Source organism: Myxocyprinus asiaticus, chromosome 12, assembly GCF_019703515.2.
Source record: "Myxocyprinus asiaticus isolate MX2 ecotype Aquarium Trade chromosome 12, UBuf_Myxa_2, whole genome shotgun sequence".
NCBI lineage: Eukaryota > Metazoa > Chordata > Actinopteri > Cypriniformes > Catostomidae > Myxocyprinus > Myxocyprinus asiaticus.
The window spans coordinates 8,166,449-8,187,032 of record NC_059355.1 but is presented as its reverse complement, the minus strand read 5'-3'; the positions used below and the strand labels follow the sequence as shown (position 1 = coordinate 8,187,032).

Below are 20,584 nucleotides of genomic sequence, written 5' to 3'. Positions count from 1 at the left end.
ATGTTGGAGACGTGAGAAGATGCATTGTGCAAGAGAGCTCCCAGTTTTGTTCATTGTTGATAATTTGTTGGGTAAATATAAGATTCTACACAAAATGTTGTTAAATTGCATTAAATATATGTTCACAAGAGTCATATGTTAAAATTGAGTGTTTGTTATGGATCATTTTTGAAGGATGCATATGGATTGCATGTGTGGATTTTGACTATGTTCTGTACACATGTAGGACTCGGTATGTAAATTTAGCATTTATCATATCTTATTTAATGATTTATAGCCCAGAGTGTTTTCCAATTAAATGAGCATGTGTAACAAGACTTTTATTGTTTTAAACTGTTGTACATGTCCTTAAAGCCTGGTTGGAAATGCATAAAATACTGTGAGTGATTTAAGCATGTGTTAAATGCATAAAATGCTGTGAATGATACAAGCATGTATTAAGGTGATGTATGCTGAATGTGGGTAGGCTAATGCTCTGTTTGTGTTTTCTTTTGACATTACCCTCTACTGTATTTTATTGTACCTTATTTCGTTTCCGTATTCCATTTTTGTAAATGTTCTTTATTCCTTTTTTCTTTTTTATATAATATGGCCTCATCGACCACTGTTTTTTTCCTTTTCAATAAACAGCCATCAGAATAAAACCCCAAAATATATTTTTGTATCCTGTGGTGATTATTTTCAACCCATCAGCTACATTCAGTAAGTGATGAAGTCAGTTTGCTGTGCTCATGAATGTTGTGGTATTATTATGTGAACTTAATTTGTGAATGAGTTACAATAACATTCTGTCTTTGCAGGTCACTGCAAAGAAGAAAGAAATAGTACAAATTCTCTCACAATTTACTCACCCTCATGCCATCCCAGATGTGTATGACTTTCTTGCTTCTTCAGATCACAAATGAAGATTTTTAGAAGAATATTTCAGCTCTGTAGGTCCATAAAAGGCAAGTGAATGGGTGCCAAATTTTTGAAGCTCCAAAAAGCACTTATAGCCCTCATAAAAGTAATCCATAAGACTCCAGTGTATTAGTTAATGTCTTCTGAAGCAAAACGCTAGGTGTAAGAAATGCATCAATATATAAAATGCTTTTTTTTTTTTTTTTTTACTAATGTAGCAGTGGATTTTAAATAATCACAACACAGGATACAAAAATATATTTTGGGGTTTTGGGTACTTAATAGAATAATGAAAAATTAGAGTACAATCCATGTGACTCAAAAAGAACAATGTCCCAAATGAGAGCAAAAATTATTCACTGAATTTCAGCACAATGAAAAATCAGTAGAAAGAAATATAGAGAAGAAATACGGTAGCGGCTAATGTTATATGAAAACACAAACAGGGATGCCTCAACACATATTTAATACATGCTTATATCGTTCACAGCATTTTATACATTTAACACATGCTTAAATCACTCAAAGCATTTTCATTATTTTTAACCAGGTTTTGAGGACATGTATTGCAGTTTAAAACAATAAAATTCTCATTACACATGTTCACTTAATTAGAGAACACACTGGGCTATAAATTGTTAAATAAGATATGATTAATACTAAATTTACATACCCAGTTTTCACATATGCACAAACATTGTCAAACTCCACACATGCAATCCATATGCATCCTTCAAATATATCCCATAACAAACACTCAGTTTTAACATTCAACTCTTCCGAACACATATTTAATGCAGTTTATGAGCATTTTGTGTAAAATTTGATATTTACCCAAGTAATTCTCAAACAATGAACAAAACCGGGAGCTTTCTTGCACCACGTATGCTCTAACATCTCTAACACAAGAGCGTACCAGAAAGCAGGCATTGCAAAATTCTGGTGTCACAAAACTCAGGTTCTTAAAGAGGCCACAACCAATTTATGACTAGAGTTAAATTACATGAAATTTCTCCACTTGGCTACACTAAAAATTCACGAGGGTTTAGGTCAAGCACATTGGCAAGATCACGCGAGAACTGACGTGTGAAATATGAAAGAAAATGTAAGCACAGTGTTGTTTACAACAGAGGAGCATAGACAATCATACATAGATGCCTCATTTGGCTGGTTTGGATACGTCAACTGCGGTGCCATCTTGGAACAGTGTACAAGGAGAGCTGTTTGAATAAGTTTGAATGCAAGTAAAAAAAGCTTTAAATATTGATCTATTTTTTACAAACACCTAGCGTTTTGCTTCAGAAGACATTAATTAGACCACTGGAATCATATGGATTATTTTTATGATGGATATATATGTACTTTTTGGAGCTTCAAAAAGTTGGCACCCACTTACTTGCATGTTATGGACCTACAGAGCTGAAATATTGTTATAAAAATATTCATTTTTGTTCTGCTGAAGACAGTCATTCACATCTAGGATGGCATGAGGGTGAGTAAATTATGAGAGTTTTGGGTGAACTATTCCTTTAAAACATTATTTCATTCTCGGGTCTTTAGTGACCAGCACATATATCTACCACAAATGCATCTTCAAAATGCCCAGATAGTGTCAAATTTTTAAAACATTTTCAAGACAATTAGAAAATAATAGAATATATTCTGATATATTTTTTCATATATCAAAAAGATGATGCAACAAATATAGAACAGGATGCATTACTTCCTGAAATTTCATGAGAAGCAACTGGCTGTCTAACACAAAATGAGCTACACAAAACACATAAGCTACACATATGCATTTTCTCAGGCACATGTTGAGTTTAAATAGACGCACAACTTACATAATTTAAGTAGTACACCCAAATGACAATAGCCGAATCATACTGTTCATATGTTACACTTGCTATAGTGTACTTCCACATTGCATCTTCGTCAAATAGCAATGTCAGATATAAATCATGTCAAATCAATGAAACATCAGCGCCACTTTGAGTAAGAAATACATGTATAATGTATACAGTTCATGTGTACAGTACACGCAGAAGGGATACTGATAGTTCACCATTGTCACAGAGAAAATCAATGTGATATAGTATTATTTTGTATGAATATAGTACTCATTTGTCTTGTAATAAAGAAATAAATTATATATCCTGTGATAGTAAACTTATATAGATATGAAAAAATGCAACACTATTATATATCTCTGGTCTTTAATGACACTATACACCTTTGGAAATAAAGTAGTTATATATACATGTATTTATTCAAATTTGTCAATTTTTATCTTTATTTATTTATTTGTATTTTTTTGCTACACTATTCAGGAGTGAAAGGTTGAGGAATACTGAAGAGTTGTGGGCATAACTCCAAACAATGGATGAGGAACAGGGGGTGGAATGTCACTAAAGACCCGAGGTATGCATTAAAGGGTTAATTGGGAAGTGTGTTAAGTTTCTCTGCCACTACTATAATTATATTCTTGGCTGCATGGACAGAGCAGATAATATAAAGACTGGTACGGTAGAAAGGCTGAGAAATTAGGAAAGGTCTAATGACTGATGCTATCTCTCTGCACTTTGAGAGCTGGCAGTCAGTAATTAGAGCTGGTAAATTAGACCCCATTCAGGCTAAGGCTATCATTCACACAGTGCTTAAAGTGCCTTATCTTTGGTTTCTCTGATCTCCATCTAGACCTTTAGTCTCCTCATTCACAAGCTCCTGCATGGAAAATTAACCATGCTGTAACTTATGTATTTAGTATCCAACAGATTTAAAGTCAGTTTCAGGCTTTTAGTGTGAAAACACCTGATTGATTAGTTTCTTTTCATTTTAATCTATTTTGAGCTGTTTTTGTTGCATCTTGTTACACTTGCATCTTGTTACACTAAAATAGTATTAATGACTTTATGAATTTCTTAACTGATAAAATCAAAATCATCAGAGACAAAATTGGAATTCTGCCATAGCACCTCAGAAGACTAAAATGATTCCCTATGAGCAACTTCAGTCCTTCGCTGTTAAAGGTCAGGAAGAGCTAACAAAAATGATCAAAACATAAAAATCAACAACATGTATGTTAGATCCAATACCGACTAAACTCCTAAAAGGGGTGTTTCCTGTAATCTCAGAACCTCTTCTTAATATTATTAACTCCTCATTATCATTAGGGCATGTCCCAAGCAACTTCAAACTGGCAGATATCAAACCGCTTATCAGGAAACCACAGCTTGATCCAGGAGAATTGGCTAGTTATAGACCGATTTCAAATCTCCCATTTATGTCGAAAATATTAGAAAAGGTAGTGTCCTCCCAACTATGATAATTTTTTACAGAGAAATGGTTTATATGAAGAATTTCAGTCAGGATTTAGGCCCCATCATAGTACAGAGACTGCACTTATCAGAGTTACAAATTAGTTGCTCTTATCATCTGATCGCGGCTGCATTTCTCTTCTAGTGCTTTTAGATCTTAGTGCTGCCTTTGACACCATAGATCATGACATTCTCTTGAATAGGCTTGAGAATTATGTTGGCATTTGTGGACAGGCATTAGCTTGGTTTAGGTCTTATCTCTCTGACCGCTACCACTTTGTCTGTGTAAATGAGGAACTGTCAGATCAAATGAAAGTTAAGTATGGAGTGCCACAGAGATCAATAAAGTTGGGGTACTCGAGTTCGGAGTCGGACTCGAGTCCAGTAACGAGTACAATTTTAATGGACTTGGACTTGTCACGGACTCGGATGCATTTTTTCTCTGACTTGACTCGGACTCGAGCCTTTAGGACTCTGGATTTTTTTTTTCAGAGTCCAGCCAAGTCCATGGCATTTGTGATGCAATGACAAACAAACAAGCAAATAAATAACGTAACATAGGGTGACCATACATCCTCTTTTTCTCGGACATGTCCTCTTTTTCAGACCTGAAAAAGCATCTCATCAGGATTTCAAAACTGCCTCTAAATGTCTGGGATTTGGCTTTGTATTCATAATAATGAGCTCTCTACAGTTAGTACTATCATACATTCTGTGTATTTGATACTGCACATCAGTTTTCACGCGTATATGTCCTTACGTGTGATTATTCTGGTTGAGAGCAGCAGCGTGCACTCTTTCAAAGTACTTTTTTAACTCTCTCGCCCACATGCCCATGCTGTATGTGTGTGCGGGAAAGAGATCTCTATTATTATTTTTTTTTCTTTTATCCATTTTTCTCCCAATTTGGAATGCCCAATTCCCACTACTTAGTAGGTCCTCATGGTGGCGTGGTTACTCATCTCAATACGGGTGGAGGAGGACAAGTCTCAGTTGGCTCATGTTACTCTCCGCAATCCACGCACAACTTACCACACACCCCATTGAGAGCGAGAACCACTAATCCCGACCATGAGGAGGTTACCCCATGTGACTCTACCCTCCCTAGCAACAGGGCCAATTTGGTTGCTTAGGAGACCTGGCTGGAGTATTCAGCACGCCCTGGATTCGAACCCTGGATTCGTTACCCAGGCCCCCAATTCTGCAAATTATTAAATAGAACACAGGATTTATCAGACTCACGCTTACTACGCAAAGTCATTTCTAACTGAAAATGATGACTATATCAAGACAAAATCAAATTTACTACGTATCAGGGACATTTAAACTAATATGACGGATGAAATAGACTATGATGGAAATTGTACAACTCCACTGTCCATTACATATTTGTAGTGCAGCCTCTGTGTGTTACCTGTTACTTGCGTTTCAATGGCAAAAAAGTCAGAAAATACAATGAAGAAAACAAGTGAAGGGAGAAGTCTCTATTCACCTATTATCCATACTAAATATAATGTGAAAAGAACAACACGTCAGCTCAATGAGAGTTTGTCATAAATAAAATTATCTTAACTTTAGGGAAGTAGGCTACACCTGGACACAGCAGAAGAACTGAAAAGTGTGAAGTGTAGTAGAATAAAAATACATTTCCAATGGTATCTGATCTTTTCTGTTTTTATTTTTAATTTTATAGGCATTATTAAATGTTTTAATATTACCATTTATTAAATGTATTAGACATATTAAATGTATTTAATTAAATAAATTAAATTAAATTACATGTATTTCACCCATAATTTTAAATACAACTAAACAAATTTGAATGGACAAACTGAAAATGAAATAGAAAAAAAAACTAAATTAAAATTCGAAATAATAACTTTAGTTGTAATGACTAACGCAGCTTTCACTTTCCTTAGTCTATTGTAGCGTTTCTCATTCAAATACAATGCCAGCTGAACTCTTTTAGTGTTTATTGAACACTTCGCAAAGATAGGGCTACTTATATGGCCGTAACCCACGCCTTTACACCATGCAGTCTCACAGCCGTCTAGCTATCCTTTTTTTTGGGGGGGGGGGGGATTTTTCCCCTTTTTCACCCAATTTAGAATGCCCAATTCCCAGTGCGCTTTTAAGTCCTCGTGGTCGCGTAGTGATTCGCCTCAATCTGGGTGGCGGAGGACGAATCCCAGTTGCCTCTGCGTCTGAGACCATCAACCCGCGCATCTTATCACGTGGCTTGTTGAGCGCGTTGCCACGGAGACATAGCGCTTGTGGAGGCTTCACGCCATCCACCGCGGCATCTGCGCTCAACTCATCACGCGCCCCACAGAGAACGAACCACATTATAGTGACCACGAGGAGGTTACCCCATGTGACTCTACCCTCCCTAGCAACTGGGCCAATTGGTTGCTTAGGAGACCTGGCTGGAGTCACTCAGCACACCCTGGGTTTCAAACTAGCGAAATAGCGAACTCCAGGGGTGGTAGCCGGCATCTTTTACCACTGAGCTACCCAGGCCCCCACCATCTAGCTATCCTGATGCACTGTACACTCACACACCTCTCACTCTACCGGAAGAGCATGAACAACAAGAAAAGTCCATGTGGGGTGGCTGCATGTGGTTTTTTTTTTTTTTTTTGGGAAGGGACATTTTGGGCCACTGAAGTCTCTGATGTGGGCAGGGGGTCACTTCCTATGTTGTTCTGTGAGTCACAGGGGTTGGACAGTTTTTTTTTTAAAAGAGGGGGTGGAGTGACCTCTGTATGGGGCTAGTCTGTCTCTATATAGGGCTACCTTTTTTCCTTTAGGTGGCATTTGTACCCTGTATACCACCTCTCCTATTCTTTCCAGAACCAGACACAGGCCCACCCAGTGACAGTCTAGCTTTGGGCAGCGTCCTTTTTTCCTTCTTGGGCTGTATACCCAAACTGACTCGCCTGTATGGAAGTGTCTCCCCCTACTTTTGACATAGTTCCTCTTTTGCCTCATGCCGACCTTTAACAATTGATCCCTAGCAAAAATATGCGCTGTTTCCATTCAATCTTGCAGCTTTTTGGCATACTCTGGTCCAGCAGGCACAGTTGGTGTGTCAGAGGGTTTCCCAAACAACATTTCAGGGGGAGTCCGGAGCTCACGTCCCAGCATAAGCAAAGCAGGGGTGCACAATGTGGAGTCCTGTACTGCTGACCTATAGGCTATGAGGATAAAAAGAAGGTGAGTGTCCCAGTCTCTTTGATGGTCAGCTGTAAGGATGGCTAGCTGTTGGGCAAATTAAATCCCCCTGGGTCCTGTTAAATCTTTTGACTAGCCGTCACTTTGAGGATGTAACGGAGTTGTGTGGGTTTTTTGCATGTCATGCCATTCACACAGGGCATTAAACAGTCTTGATTCAAAATTCCTTCCTTAGTCACTGTGAATGGTCTCTGCAGTACCGAACCTGCTAAACATCCCCTCTATTAACGCATCTGCCTTGGTCTCTGCCTCCTGATCTGGCAGTGCGTAGGCTTTGGGCCATTTAGTGAAATAGTCCATTGCAGCAAGTACAAAGCGGTTGCCTCTCTCCGTGCAGGGGAAAGGCCCCATGATGTCCACCGCTACCCTTTCCATAGGTGCTCCTACGGCCTGCTGCTGGAACTTTGCATGGGATTGGTCAAGAGGGCCCATATAGGCAGCACAAGCATCACATGCTCAGCAGAAATCCTTCACATCTCTTCTATGCTGGCCCCAGTAGAAACCTTGGTGGAGACGGTGAAGTGTCTTGGACACCCCAAAGTGTCCTGACCCTGTACTCCCATGACTGGTCTTCTTAATGCTTTTGGCACTACCACCTGCCATCTCTCCTCCCCAATAGCAGGCTCCTTCCATGCCCGTTGAAGCACTCCATTGCTCAGTCTCAGTGTGTCAAATTTGGACCACAATCCTTTAGTAGCTGGAGAGCATCCTGCAACATCCCCCCAGTTGGGCCTGTTGTCCTTCTAGCCATCTCAAAACGGGCTGCAGATCCTGCAGGTCCTGTTCCTGTTGCAGCCTCCATTCTGGTGTTTCAACCACCTTAAGCATCCTGCAGGCAGGCTGTGCTGCCATGTTCTCTCAACGTAGCTCATTCTCACTTGTTTTTTGTTTTTTTCACAGTGGCGGCAGCCCTCAGCAGTGCATGGGTGTCTAGATAATGCATCCGCATTGGAGTGAGTGGACCCAGCTCTATGGATCACCGTGAAGTCATACGATTGAAGCTCTTCCAGCCATTGTGCCACTTGAACTTCGGGTTCTCTGAAGGACATCAGCCACTGAAGTGCAGTGTGGTCTGTTCTTATTGTGAATGTCGCCCCACACAGGTAGTATTTAAAGCGTCTCATGGCCATCACCATGGCGAGGAGCTCCCGTCTAGTGACACAGTAGCGCCGCTCACTCTTACTGAGCACCCTGCTGAAGTAAGCCATGACTTTCTCTCCATCTGGCCCTTCTTGCGACAGTACTGCCCCCATACCAACGTTGTTAGCATCCGTGTCTAGGACAAAAGGTAGAGCAGTGTTAGGGGGAACAAGGACAGGGCTCTCAATCAATGCTCATTTGAGGGTGTTGAATGCTTTCTGGCAGTCCTCAGACCAATCGAAGTTACAGTCTTTCTGCTGGAGGCAGAAGAGCTGCACTCCTATACAAGAGAACCCTTTCACAAATCTCCTATAATAGGAGGCTAGCCTCAGAAAACTTTTCAATTGCCTCTGGTCAGTGGGGGTCCGCCAGTCTCTGATGGTGCAAATCTTCCCCTCTAAAGTTCCAGTGCCTTCACCCCCTGATTTGTGGCCCAGAAACTCCACCTCACATCTCATAAAGTGCCATTTATCAGGGTGCAACTTCAGGCCGGCTGCCGCCACCCTCTCCACCACTCACTGCAGGGTTTTGAGGGCTGCCTCGAATGACCCACCATGGATCAAAAGGTCGCCTAAGTACACAAGGCACTTCTGATGGGGAACTCCACTCAGCACCTTGTCCATGAGCCTCTCAAACATTGCGGGGGCATTGCAAAGGCCGAAGGGGAGAAATTTAAACTGCCAGAGACCCTTGTTTGTGCAGAATGCAGTCTTTGGAGCAGACTCTGGTGATAGCGGCACTTGCCAGTAGCCACTTCGAAGGTCAAGGGTGGAGGACCAAGATGAGCCGGACACTAAGTCGAGTGACTCGTCTATTCTAGGTAGGGGATATAAGTATTTTTTGTTACTTTATTTAGCGGCCTGTAATCTACACAGAACCGCCATCTGGAACTTTTCTTCCGGGGCACCATGACAACTGCCGAGGCCCAAGAGCTATCAGACGGCTCAATTATACCTGCCTTCAACATTAACTCTAGCTCTTTGTCTGCCACCTCCTGTTGTGCAAAGGGAAGGCGTCATGGTCGTACTCTGATGGGGTGGGCATCTCTGGTATCGATAACATGCTACACAAGATGGGTGAGGCCTACCTCATTATCATTAAGAGCAAAAATGTCTTTGAAATCTGACATGACTTGCCATTAGTCATCCTGCTGATGTTGGTTCAGCCATCACTGTTTTTGGCCCAGTTGTCTCTTACTGCCAAAACCCATTCCAAATCCTGCTTACTGAGTTGTATGGCGCTTTGGGCAGGGCCAACCTGGGGTAGCATGTGTTGTGAATTTGAAAAGCAAGTTGGGTCGAGCTGCTGATGGGGGGTTGCTGGATGGGTCATCAGATGAGAGGGGCCGGTAATGGCATCAGTAGTATGATGTGTGTTCGGTTGGAGGTTGTTGTGGGACACAGGCATGGCATGCAGCGGAAGACTATGGTCTGAGGACACAGCAGCAGGGGCGTGATTTGAGGTCTCCGTAGCATACACAGATATGGGTGAGGGGCCCGGGCATGGGGAGGGTGGGGTCATTTGCACAGAGGAAGGAAGAGCAAGTAAGTCTCTGCTTAAGCCAACTACACAACCTATAGCCTTCAGGAAGTCTAAGCCAAGTATGCAGGGGTCTTGCATTTCAGCTACCCAAGTGTGGAACGACACAGACAGGCCTCCGATGTTGAACAGAAAGGACCCCTTTCCTTTTATTGGGGCGAAATCACCAGTCACATTTTTTAGTCGAGCTGATGTCAGTTCTACTGCAGTCCCCACTGGGACCAGATCAGGCCGTACCAAAGTCGCATTTGATCCTGTGTCGACCAGGGCTGTACACATGACTCCCTCCAGTAAAATTGGTATGTGGCAGAAATTTCTGACATAAGTCCACCCCACTGTCATTACTGTCTCTATAGGGGCCGATATAGCACATTCCCCCACCCACCGTTCCCCATCTTGAGGCGTGGGTGTACCCTGGGGAGTATCATCACAGGCCCGTGTCCTCCCATCTGCACGGGCCCTTGGGTGTTTCCCTGTATGCCACTGAACCTGGGACATTGTCTAATCAGGTGGCCTGGTTGGCCACACCCCCAGCAGCTTAGGAGCTGACGACATGTGCGAAGTTCTGACATTGTGCGGCCCTGCTGCAGTGCTGCTACGTGTGCTGTGTTATCTTGTCGTATAGGCTCTCTGGTGGGTGGGTCAGTCATAATTGCAGTTTGCACCATTGGTGAAATGACATCCTGTTCCATTCCATTTGCTACTATCTCTCTTTCCACAGCGAGCTCCAATGCTTCACTTAAAGTATTAGGGTGAGCCTGCTGCATTTGAATACGTAGTTCTCTTGGGCTCAGGGCTTGGATAAATCAGTCTCTAGCTAGCTCATTCTGGACTGTGGGTGGCATGTCAGCATAGGCATGTTTGCATAGGCTTTCAATGTCATTAGCCAAAACTCTTAAGGGCTCTCCATGTTGTCTGCGCCTGTTATTAAACTCAGTCCTTAAAAGGACAGGCTGATAACATTGTCCAAATCGTCTCTGAAGAGCCCCAACTAATGCTGCGTAATAATTTCTCTCCCCAGGGCTCAACAGTATCAGGCAGGCAGCTGCATCATCAGTGAGGCACAGAGCTATGTAAAGCTTTATGTATTTCAGTCCAACCAGCAGCATCAGCTAGCAGTTCAAACTGTGCTTTAAAAGCATCCCAATCTGTCATACCGGAGTACTTCAGTGTTTTGATAGCGAGCGTTTGATCTGAATCTCCGCCATGTTTGTTTACATCATGTGTCCCTGCATCATTGCGTGAAGGCACCGTGATGGGGTATGCGTGCGCTGTCATGTCAGCATGAAAACTGTGCTGTGCGATCTCACCGTGTGGGACTAAGGGTGGAGCAAATCCGTCTTTGGCAGCTCGAAGCATGGCAGCTTCCATAGAGCCAGCTGCGTTTCTCACAGACCACTGCTCTGCATAAGGATCGCGTGTCCACAAGCATTCGTCCTTTGGTTTCTCTGTTTTCACTTTAGCCCGAGCCCCGGCATCCATCTTAGCGTCCATTGTGGTCTGGCTTGAATTTGCACTAAGTCCATCACTTCTGACACCAAATGTAGCGTTTCTCATTCAAATACAACGCCAGTTGAACTCTTTTAGTGTTTACTGAACACTTCGCAAAGATAGGGCTACTGTTATGGCCATAACCCATGCCTTTACACCTTGCAGTCTCACAGCTGTCTAGCTATCCTGATCCACTGCACACTCACACACCTTTCACTCTACCAGAAGAAACCAGAAGAAAAACTCTCTTCCTCCCACATAACTCCACCCCCCTCCCATATTGGGTTATAAACACAACATTATTATTTAACTAACGTAATACTGAACATCATGAACCTAATAATGTAACTGTAATGACATTACACTATATTTGAGTGGAGGGGAAAAATCAACAAATAATTGAAAAAGTCAACAGAGCACAATAAGGAGTTTGTTGAAGGACAGTTTTGTCTTCATACACCTAAAGCATATGCTTTTATTCTGAAACCAGTTTGAAGTTTGTTCAGCAGGAAACTAATAATAAAATGTGAATTTGAGGGTGCAATGGTGCTTTTGGAGTGGCCGGTGGATTCACCAGCTGACATTCGCGGCATGTCGCACACCACCGGCTAACATCCCAGCGAATACCCGGCCAATAGAAATGGGCCATGAGTGTTTTCCCCTGTCCCAAGTGACCTGCCATCGGAATATGATGAGCTGCCTGGAAAAACATTTCCCAATTGCTCCTTGGTACTAACAACTGGGTTGTATCTTCTTTTGTCTGAGCGTCCTGCGTCACTCGATGCAACCAACCATTTATAATTGAGAAATACGGATATGTGAGTGCAATGCGCGGCTGAAGGCGTTGACCATCAATTACTTTCACTTGGTCAAACGCGTGCTTAAGAGTCTCGTCTCGCATCTGCTCCAGAGGGAAATCCCCAGCGGGAATTCCCCTAAGGGCTGGGAAAGCCGAGGTCTAGCTCCAAAGTACTTAAGTGACCTTCTATCACGCTATAATCCATCGCACTCACTATGATCGCAAAACTCCGGCCTGTTAACAATACTGAGAATATCAAAATCCACAAAAGGAGGGAGATCATTTTCATATTTGGCTCCTAAACTATGGAATCGTTTTTTTAGCAGTGTTCGGAACTCAGACACACTCTCTCAGTTTAAGTCTAGACTAAAAACTTATCTATTCAGCCAGGCATAATCCTAATTTATCACTCAATTCATAGTTATGCTGCTTTAGTTAGGTTTACCGGAACCAAAAACACTTCTCTTATTCTTTAACCCTGCTTTAAAGTGAATGGCATCTACACTTACTCTATTCTATTTCTTTTCCAGTCTAAACCTCAGGATTATATCCCGAGGTTACCAGAACCTGCCAGATCCATATCCAGTCCTGCCTGATGTCCGATTCCCACTGTGTGGGTGATGATGACCAACTGCAGCATGTGCCTGCCAGACTTTACTTAAGTTTACAAAGACAGACTTCACAGAGGATGAATTGATGCAAACTCAAAGACATGGGATTCTTCATGAGTCACTGTCTGAAGCATGGGCTCAGGATGGAGTTCACCAAAATTACCTGCCATAAGCTTCTGGCCAGACCCAGATGCTCCTCACTGAATGATACCTATATCAGCCTTGTCAAAAGAAGGACAAAACTCTCTTAAACAACATAGAAAATGAATTAGCCACTAACAAACACCTTCATCAGCCAAAATCAAAGGACAATGCATCTACGTGTATTTACAGGATGACTTCAAGGATTTTAACATTAAAACTTATAGTTCATACAAAATCATTTTGTTTAATCGTTCACACACAACACTTAATTAGTTTACTAATTTTAACCACTAATAGGTCTAAACATAAATAACTAATATTGGCATTATATTCATTAATTTTATGTTATAGCATAAACAGCTTGTACAGCTGCTTTGAAACAACGCCAGTTGTGAAAAGCGCTATACAAATAAATTTGACTTGAGTTGACTAAAATTAAGCAACCTGATTTCACAGAATCATGTTATACTGTACCTACATTTTTGCTAGTTTTACATGGCTCTTTGTATGTATCACGGCAGTTTTCTGGTGAAATGGACACTACAACAACAATGAATTTTATCAACCTAGTCTCATAGTGTAACATCCGAGGTTGTTACCCCTCCTACCAACCATCAGAGGGAGCCCTCTCCCGAATACTAACTCTGTACTGTTTCTTCTTTGGTGACTTCCTGTTTAAACTATATAAATACCATGCTGTTCCATTCTGACTTTGCAAAGTATTGCCAGTTTACTCTGTCTTACTAAGCATTTTCCATTGCTGATTGTTTTCATGTTATGACAGATTTATCAGTTCATAAACAATTACTTTTCGCTCTATTACTTACACAAAAGTCTTATAACATACATTTTTTTTCACTATAGCGCATTACTTTTTAATGTTTGCATTACATAACCAACTACATTTACAAGCTTGTTTGAGCATGATCGAATTGCATGTTAGCGCAACTGATAGACCGTTGCACTTGCGATGAAAAGGGCTGGGGTTTGAGTCCTAAAGAGCATGCGACTCAACACATAAGCCAAAAGTGTCATAAAAGCACCACAAAATGATGTGGTTGTTTCAGCAGTTGCGGTTTTCATCTCACATTTGCCTTTATGACACTATAGGTTGAGTTTCGGTATAAGATTTAAAGTAGGTAGGTTGATTGTGTTGATGTAAAACTCAATAGAGCATTAAGCTTAACCTCATCTGTACCTCACTTTTAGCACCACTCAGTGGACATTTCACCTAGGAACTGCCGCAATATGTTTAAGGAGCAACGTAATAACATTTTGCAAAAATGTTGCAACGGTCATGTAAATTTCATAAGATCAGCTAGAAAAAAGTGGTAACCTGTAATTGTTACATCAAGGATCTATTTTTACTTGATCTAACGGATAAAAAAAAATGTAGGTTACATTTCAAATGCATAAAAACAGTTAATTTAGATGTTACCACACAAAGCAGATTTTACCTGACAAAATTGTTTTTACAGAGGCATTTGACCTTTAATTTGAGTAGGTAAAAGGTGGGATGTTGTACTTCCTGTGGGACAGGATGTGAAAATCTGAGATACTGTATATTCCATGCACTAAGCTATTCCTCATATTGCTATATAATTGCTCCTTGAGTCATATCGCAACAGTTTTCACAGGATGTTTCACAAGATTTGTCTGGCAAATTTGTTTAAAAATTGAATTTGTAAATGTGTATTGAAATATGACATGGAACAATAAAGGAGTCCCACAATTATCACCTTACACCTTGGCGCAGTCATAATATCCAACAAACCCCAGAAAAGAGTATATATATATATATATATATATATATACATATACACAAATACAAACTGGGAATTTACACAGCCATAGATAACTGATTCTGACCTTCAGAAAGACTTTTTTTTTTTTGAACATTTAAAAAAAAAAGAGCTCTCTGCTGTAAAAATGTGACCTTTATAACTTTTGTTAAAAAAATCTGTTAATGGCAAGTGACATTGTTACAGTGACATTTATTGTTATATTCACCTCTTAGATAATGCTTATGTTTGTCACAGCTAGACTTCTTAGTGTGTTTTTGACTTTATTAGTTCACATAAAACAATCTGCCTTTTAAGAATTTGCCGTATCTTCTTAGAAGTCACCATCTGATAGTGGTGTCTCAGTCTGCACACTGTGACCTTTAACACACTGCGTGATATTAAAGTAATAAATATGCTGCAGAATCTAAATCTAATGACTCTCTCAATGTTGCAGTGTAACTGACACGACTCATCTGCCTGATGGAGCTGATTACATACAGACTGACGTCTTCATCGTGTCTCCGTCCTTCCTCAGAACCAGACCATGTGCTGTATCTCCTCTGTATTTATAGATTATGTGCTGGACTGCTCGATATGCAGATTGAGTAATTGACCTGTTCCAACCTTGTTAGGATGCCCCGACTGCACTGGTGCCCTTCCCTGTTGCAATGACAGAGTGCTACTACTTCACACCTCTGATATTCCATCTCCATTGTTCAGTCCTTCTTTATGTGTCTAATACTACGCACCTCCTTCACTCCTATCACGACTCCTCTATTGCGCCTCACACCCTCTGATCCAACATGATCACACAGGAATTCGACTTATTGCTTCCGAAAGTTCATGTAACCTGAAATTGGCTCCATTCAGCCGAACTAATGACAAGTGCCATCAAACATTTTTGCATCATTTAAACTGTGAACACATTTCCCTCTGGTGCTACTGAAAGCGTGTTGTATGAGCAACCTCCAAGACACGGGTTCTGGTTCCATGGGAATCAGGAGGTAATTGCGTTCATATAAACAATATTGAGCACAATTCAAAGGTTGCATTTTTGCTCTAAAATTACATTTCTTACTCCACTGATGGTTAGTTTTAGGAATGGGGTTTGGGTTAGGAGTTAATAAAATATGCATTCCTATTCACTGTATTACATCATTAACAATTAAAACAACTCGTTTTTAGCGCCACCCTGTGGAGATTTCACCAGGAAACTGGAGCTCACACATGCCCATGCTTTCAACAACACTTCCAGCTTCGCCCACTGGGGGCAGTGATTTAAATTTCTTTAAGCACAGACCGATTTCAGCTTCAAAACTTTTGACACTGTCGCCGAATTCACAGTGTGATCAGTCTGTCTGGTCATAAATCCTTTACCTCACCTTCTTCCTTCTAATCATAACCTCTCTGTTCCTAAACCCACTACAATTGTACTCACACACTGACCTCCAAATTCTTCATTCTGACTCATCACCTCTCCACCTCTCCTGTCCTCCTCTCTGCCCTCTCCCAATCCCTCCTCTTTTCCTCAGTTCTCTACCATTCACTCATTTCCTGTACTGTACTGCAATGCAGCAGAGCGGAACTGGGTGCAGCTCAGTGAATCTGAGAGACTAGCCCTCTGTCAGCTTGCCTGCACTGGCAAGGATGTGTCTTAATCACACTGCACTGCCTCTGTCTTACTCCCCATATCAGACACACAGTCTGCACTGAATGAGTTTGTCAGAAACTGAGACTGATATTGATTCACATATATGTGTATCACTTTATAAAAATAAAAATAAAATGTTTTTAAAAAAGTTTATATGCCTTTCCACATTGGAACAGAGGAATTTTCTGCACAGGAATTAACTGGTTTTATTAAAGTTATTTAGCATCACAGAATCAGCCTACATTAGGTTACATTAGGTTACACCAACAAAATTAATTTTAAGTGTTAAGATCAGATAGAAATAGTTCATTAAGGTAACACTTGGAGGCTACCACTCAGTGCAATCGAATATATCACTTAATTCAAAAAAATATTTTCCACAAAAAGCATGTGTTTTTCCATATCAGCACAGAAGGATTTTCCACAAGCAGAAGAAGACATCTTTATATTATTAAATATGTTTTGTATAATTTGGCTGCAAACTGGGCACAAGCCACCATGAATTGCACACTCTATGAACTCTAAAAAGAATATACGTCTAAAGGAATAGTTCACCCAAAAATGTTCTCATTATTTACTCACCCTTATGCCATCCCAGATGTGTATGATTTTCTTCTGCTGAACACAAACAAAGATTTTTAGAAGAATATCTCAGCTTTGTATACAATGCAAATCAAAAGGGTCCAAAACTTTGAAGCTCAAAAAAGCACATAAAGGCAGCATAAAATAAATTCATACGAATTTATTTTAGTTTAATCCATGTCTTCAGAAGCTATATGATATGTGTGGGTGAGATTAATATTTAAGTCCTTTTTTACTATAAATTCTCCTCCCTGCCAAGTAGGTGGCAATGTGCACGAAGGAAGTGAGTTGCCAAAAACAAAAGAATAAAAACTATTAGGAGAGAAGAGTGCTTAGAAAGGGCTGTTTGAAAGTGGAGATTTATATTAAAAAAGGATTTAGGTATTGATCTTTTTCGCACCCACACCTATCATATCTCTTCTGAAGACATGGATTTAACCACTGGAGTCGTATGGATTTTTTAGCTTTAAAGTTTTGGACCATGTTGACTTGCATCGTATGGGCCTGCAGAGCAAAGACATTGTTTTAAAAATCTTCATCTGTGTTCAGCAGAAGAAAGAAAGTAGGGTGAGTAAATGATAAGAGAATTTTCATTTTTGGGTGAACTATTCCTTAAGTGGATCTTAAAGCACAGCACAGTTCTTATCTAAACAGTGTTTCTGGCATCGATAAGAGGATCAGTTGATTTTATCACAGACAAAGACCCCCCCCCCAAACCAAAGAGAAAAGCTTCAGATTTCATGGTATAACAGCCGAGAAAATAAAAAAGGTTATCCATGAACCTAGTCCCCCCTCCCCCCTATAAACTACAAAGACTTGAGAACCTTCATTGATGTTTTGCCACGATAAAGAACCCGGATAGAGCAATGAATGATAATTTTAAAGAAATAGTTCACCCCAAAAATGAAAATTCTTTCATCATTTACTCACCCTACTGTTGTTCCAAACCTTATCTTTATATTAGTGAAGCAAACAATAAACACCACATGTAAGTAATGAAAATCCTTTAATATTTTGCACATTAATATATTCATATTATTATTGTTATAATAATAACTGTAAGTCAAAAATTATAGTAATTATATGCATATAAAACTAATCCATTAATTTACTATATGTTCTATGTTGTAATTCTGTATATAAAACAACATGAAGGAACACCTCATCAGCTTATATACAGGAGCTTGGAGGGAGGGAATAATAATAAAGCTAATAAACACACATACATACATACACAGAATCAGTGCAAAACACTGATGAGGTTGTTCAGTCACTGACAACATTTACACAGTCTATTTTGTATTTGTTGATGTGCATACAGCATACACACTACTGGCATCAGTCATGTAAAAAATGATCCAAGATACGGAAAGCCTAACAACATGATATTGTCACGTCTTTGCAGAAGTCTGGATGAGAAATGAAGATTGAGCTACACTACATGGCCAAATGTATGTGGACACCCCCTTCTAATTAACGGGTTTGGCTAAGCCATTGTACAATGACATTCTAGAGAATTGTGCTTCTTGTGTAACTCCCTATTAATGGCAATGATTTTGAAATTAAATGTCCAGGTGTCCACAAACATTTGGACATATGGTGTATTTCAGAAAGCTTTGGTTGAACAGAAACTGCATAAATAAACATCAAGGGCAGGGAAGCACCTTCAGAAAGCCACAGCATCTTGTTTCATGTGTTCTATTGCTACTGAGAATGACACCGAGAGATATAGAGACAGATATTTAGAGAGGGACGGTTCCAGTGTTTAATTACCCATATGCAGTACTGTAAAGCCTTTGTAAACCACAGGAAACATTTAGATACTCATAGCTCTGTGTATGCGTATGTGGGTATGTCTGTTTCTGTGGTTTGTGCGAGCATCTTCTTACACCAGAACAGAACTGCAGGAAAAACATCCATCACTCTGGTCCCCTTTGAAATGATTGCACCATGGCCACTCGGTCCTCAATGTAAACTGAAATGGGCCCTGACTGCTCGGCCTGGCGTACGAGCACACCTCCAAGCAAGAGCGTGGTCAGGAGGAGCCATCAAAACTGTGAAGGAAGCAAAACATCTCACTATCAGTGGTCACAATTTAAAACACTGAAAACCAAGACGGTGTTTAAAGGAATAGTTTACCAAAAAATGAAAATTGTCCTTATTTATTCAACCCCATGCAAATTCAACCCTGAAATATTATTATTATTATTTTGGTTCCATGAAACATAAAAGAAGATCTTAAGCAGAATGTCTGAACTTCTGTTTTCCATTCAAGGCAAGTGGACGGTGATTTCATTAATACTGTAAACAATGATTTACAAGAGGATTACAGAAAACATTCATGGATGAAAAACGAACAAAAACAAACAAAAGACAAGACAAGAAACTGAAAATGAGGGGAAAAGGCAGAATTGGGATTGGTGATGTTTCCCTAAGGATTAGCATCTTCCTTTGAGCTATTAAATATTAACAAAGCCACTTTTTGCCCCTGCTGAACAGCTTTACGAGATCACAGGGTCACAAAAATGTGAAGTGTTTATAAAAGCACTTACATTAATTCTTCTGTTAAACTCATATATTATTTGAGCTGTAAAGTTGTTTAAAACTAGGGGTGGAAAAATGCATCGATCCATCACGGTGCATTGATCTTTTAAATAAATTTCGATGCATCGATTACGAAATTTAAGAATCGATTATCATTATAAATTAATAGCCAATGTGTCCGTCTCATATTACACGGACCTTCTTGCAACAGACACGGAGCGGAGCACGTGAGATTAAAGGAAAAAAGCACACTTTTAAGTAAAGAAAGTTTATGCAGCCGAGTTCGCCCCGCGAACCTACATAAGATATAAGATATAAGATCAAATTAATGGATCAATATAGATAGATAGTTCGGCTTCCTGTGTCATTATTCAAAATGGTTTGCATCCATTGACCAACATAAGTTCGTTGTTGTTGCCTTCTTCCCCAATTGCGATATATTAACCCTTTCATACGTACCATCACACATATGTTTAATAACTGGGCCCTGCAGAGTAGCGTCACACATATGGGTTTCTGCAACAGCCATTTACGTTACAAGCTGCCAGATTCATAATGGCTTTCGTGCCAACACAGGCTACGCTGGTCAAGCGTCTGTTGTTTATATTCGCTCAAACAGTTACTCAAACAGTCTTTTAAACCACAGAATAAGTTTATTTTGTATACATGTGTAGCAATTCAAAGATGGCAAAAGAGGAAGCTGGGACCGGCTTGACCAACACGTAGACATTTACACATTTACTTTTCAGTGTGTAACAAAACAAAAACACGCACTGCTTTTCAGCCAGCTACATCTGAACAAAAAAAGACACACACAAACTGGCTTCGTGCACCTCTCTCTCTCTCGT

The 20,584-nt window shown here is 40.3% G+C and overlaps 2 protein-coding genes across 2 annotated transcripts in view; one reads left to right on the top strand and one right to left on the bottom strand.

Annotated features, from left to right (window-relative positions):
- Positions 1-14,925, top strand: part of zgc:113227 (uncharacterized protein LOC541506 homolog) — an 88,793-nt gene extending 73,868 nt beyond the window's left edge. The window contains exons 4-5 of the transcript XR_007898570.1: positions 3,231-3,321; positions 12,951-14,925. The gene's annotated coding sequence lies outside the window, so the exon portion shown is untranslated. The remainder of the gene's footprint in view (positions 1-3,230; positions 3,322-12,950) is intronic.
- Positions 14,926-18,212: 3,287 nt separating this feature from the next.
- The window catches only part of LOC127449179 (coiled-coil domain-containing protein 85A-like), a 31,910-nt gene continuing 29,538 nt past the window's right edge, over positions 18,213-20,584 (bottom strand). The window contains exon 4 of the mRNA XM_051712424.1: positions 18,213-19,246. Coding sequence (XP_051568384.1) covers positions 19,228-19,246 — 19 coding nt within the window. The 3' untranslated portion in view covers positions 18,213-19,227. The remainder of the gene's footprint in view (positions 19,247-20,584) is intronic.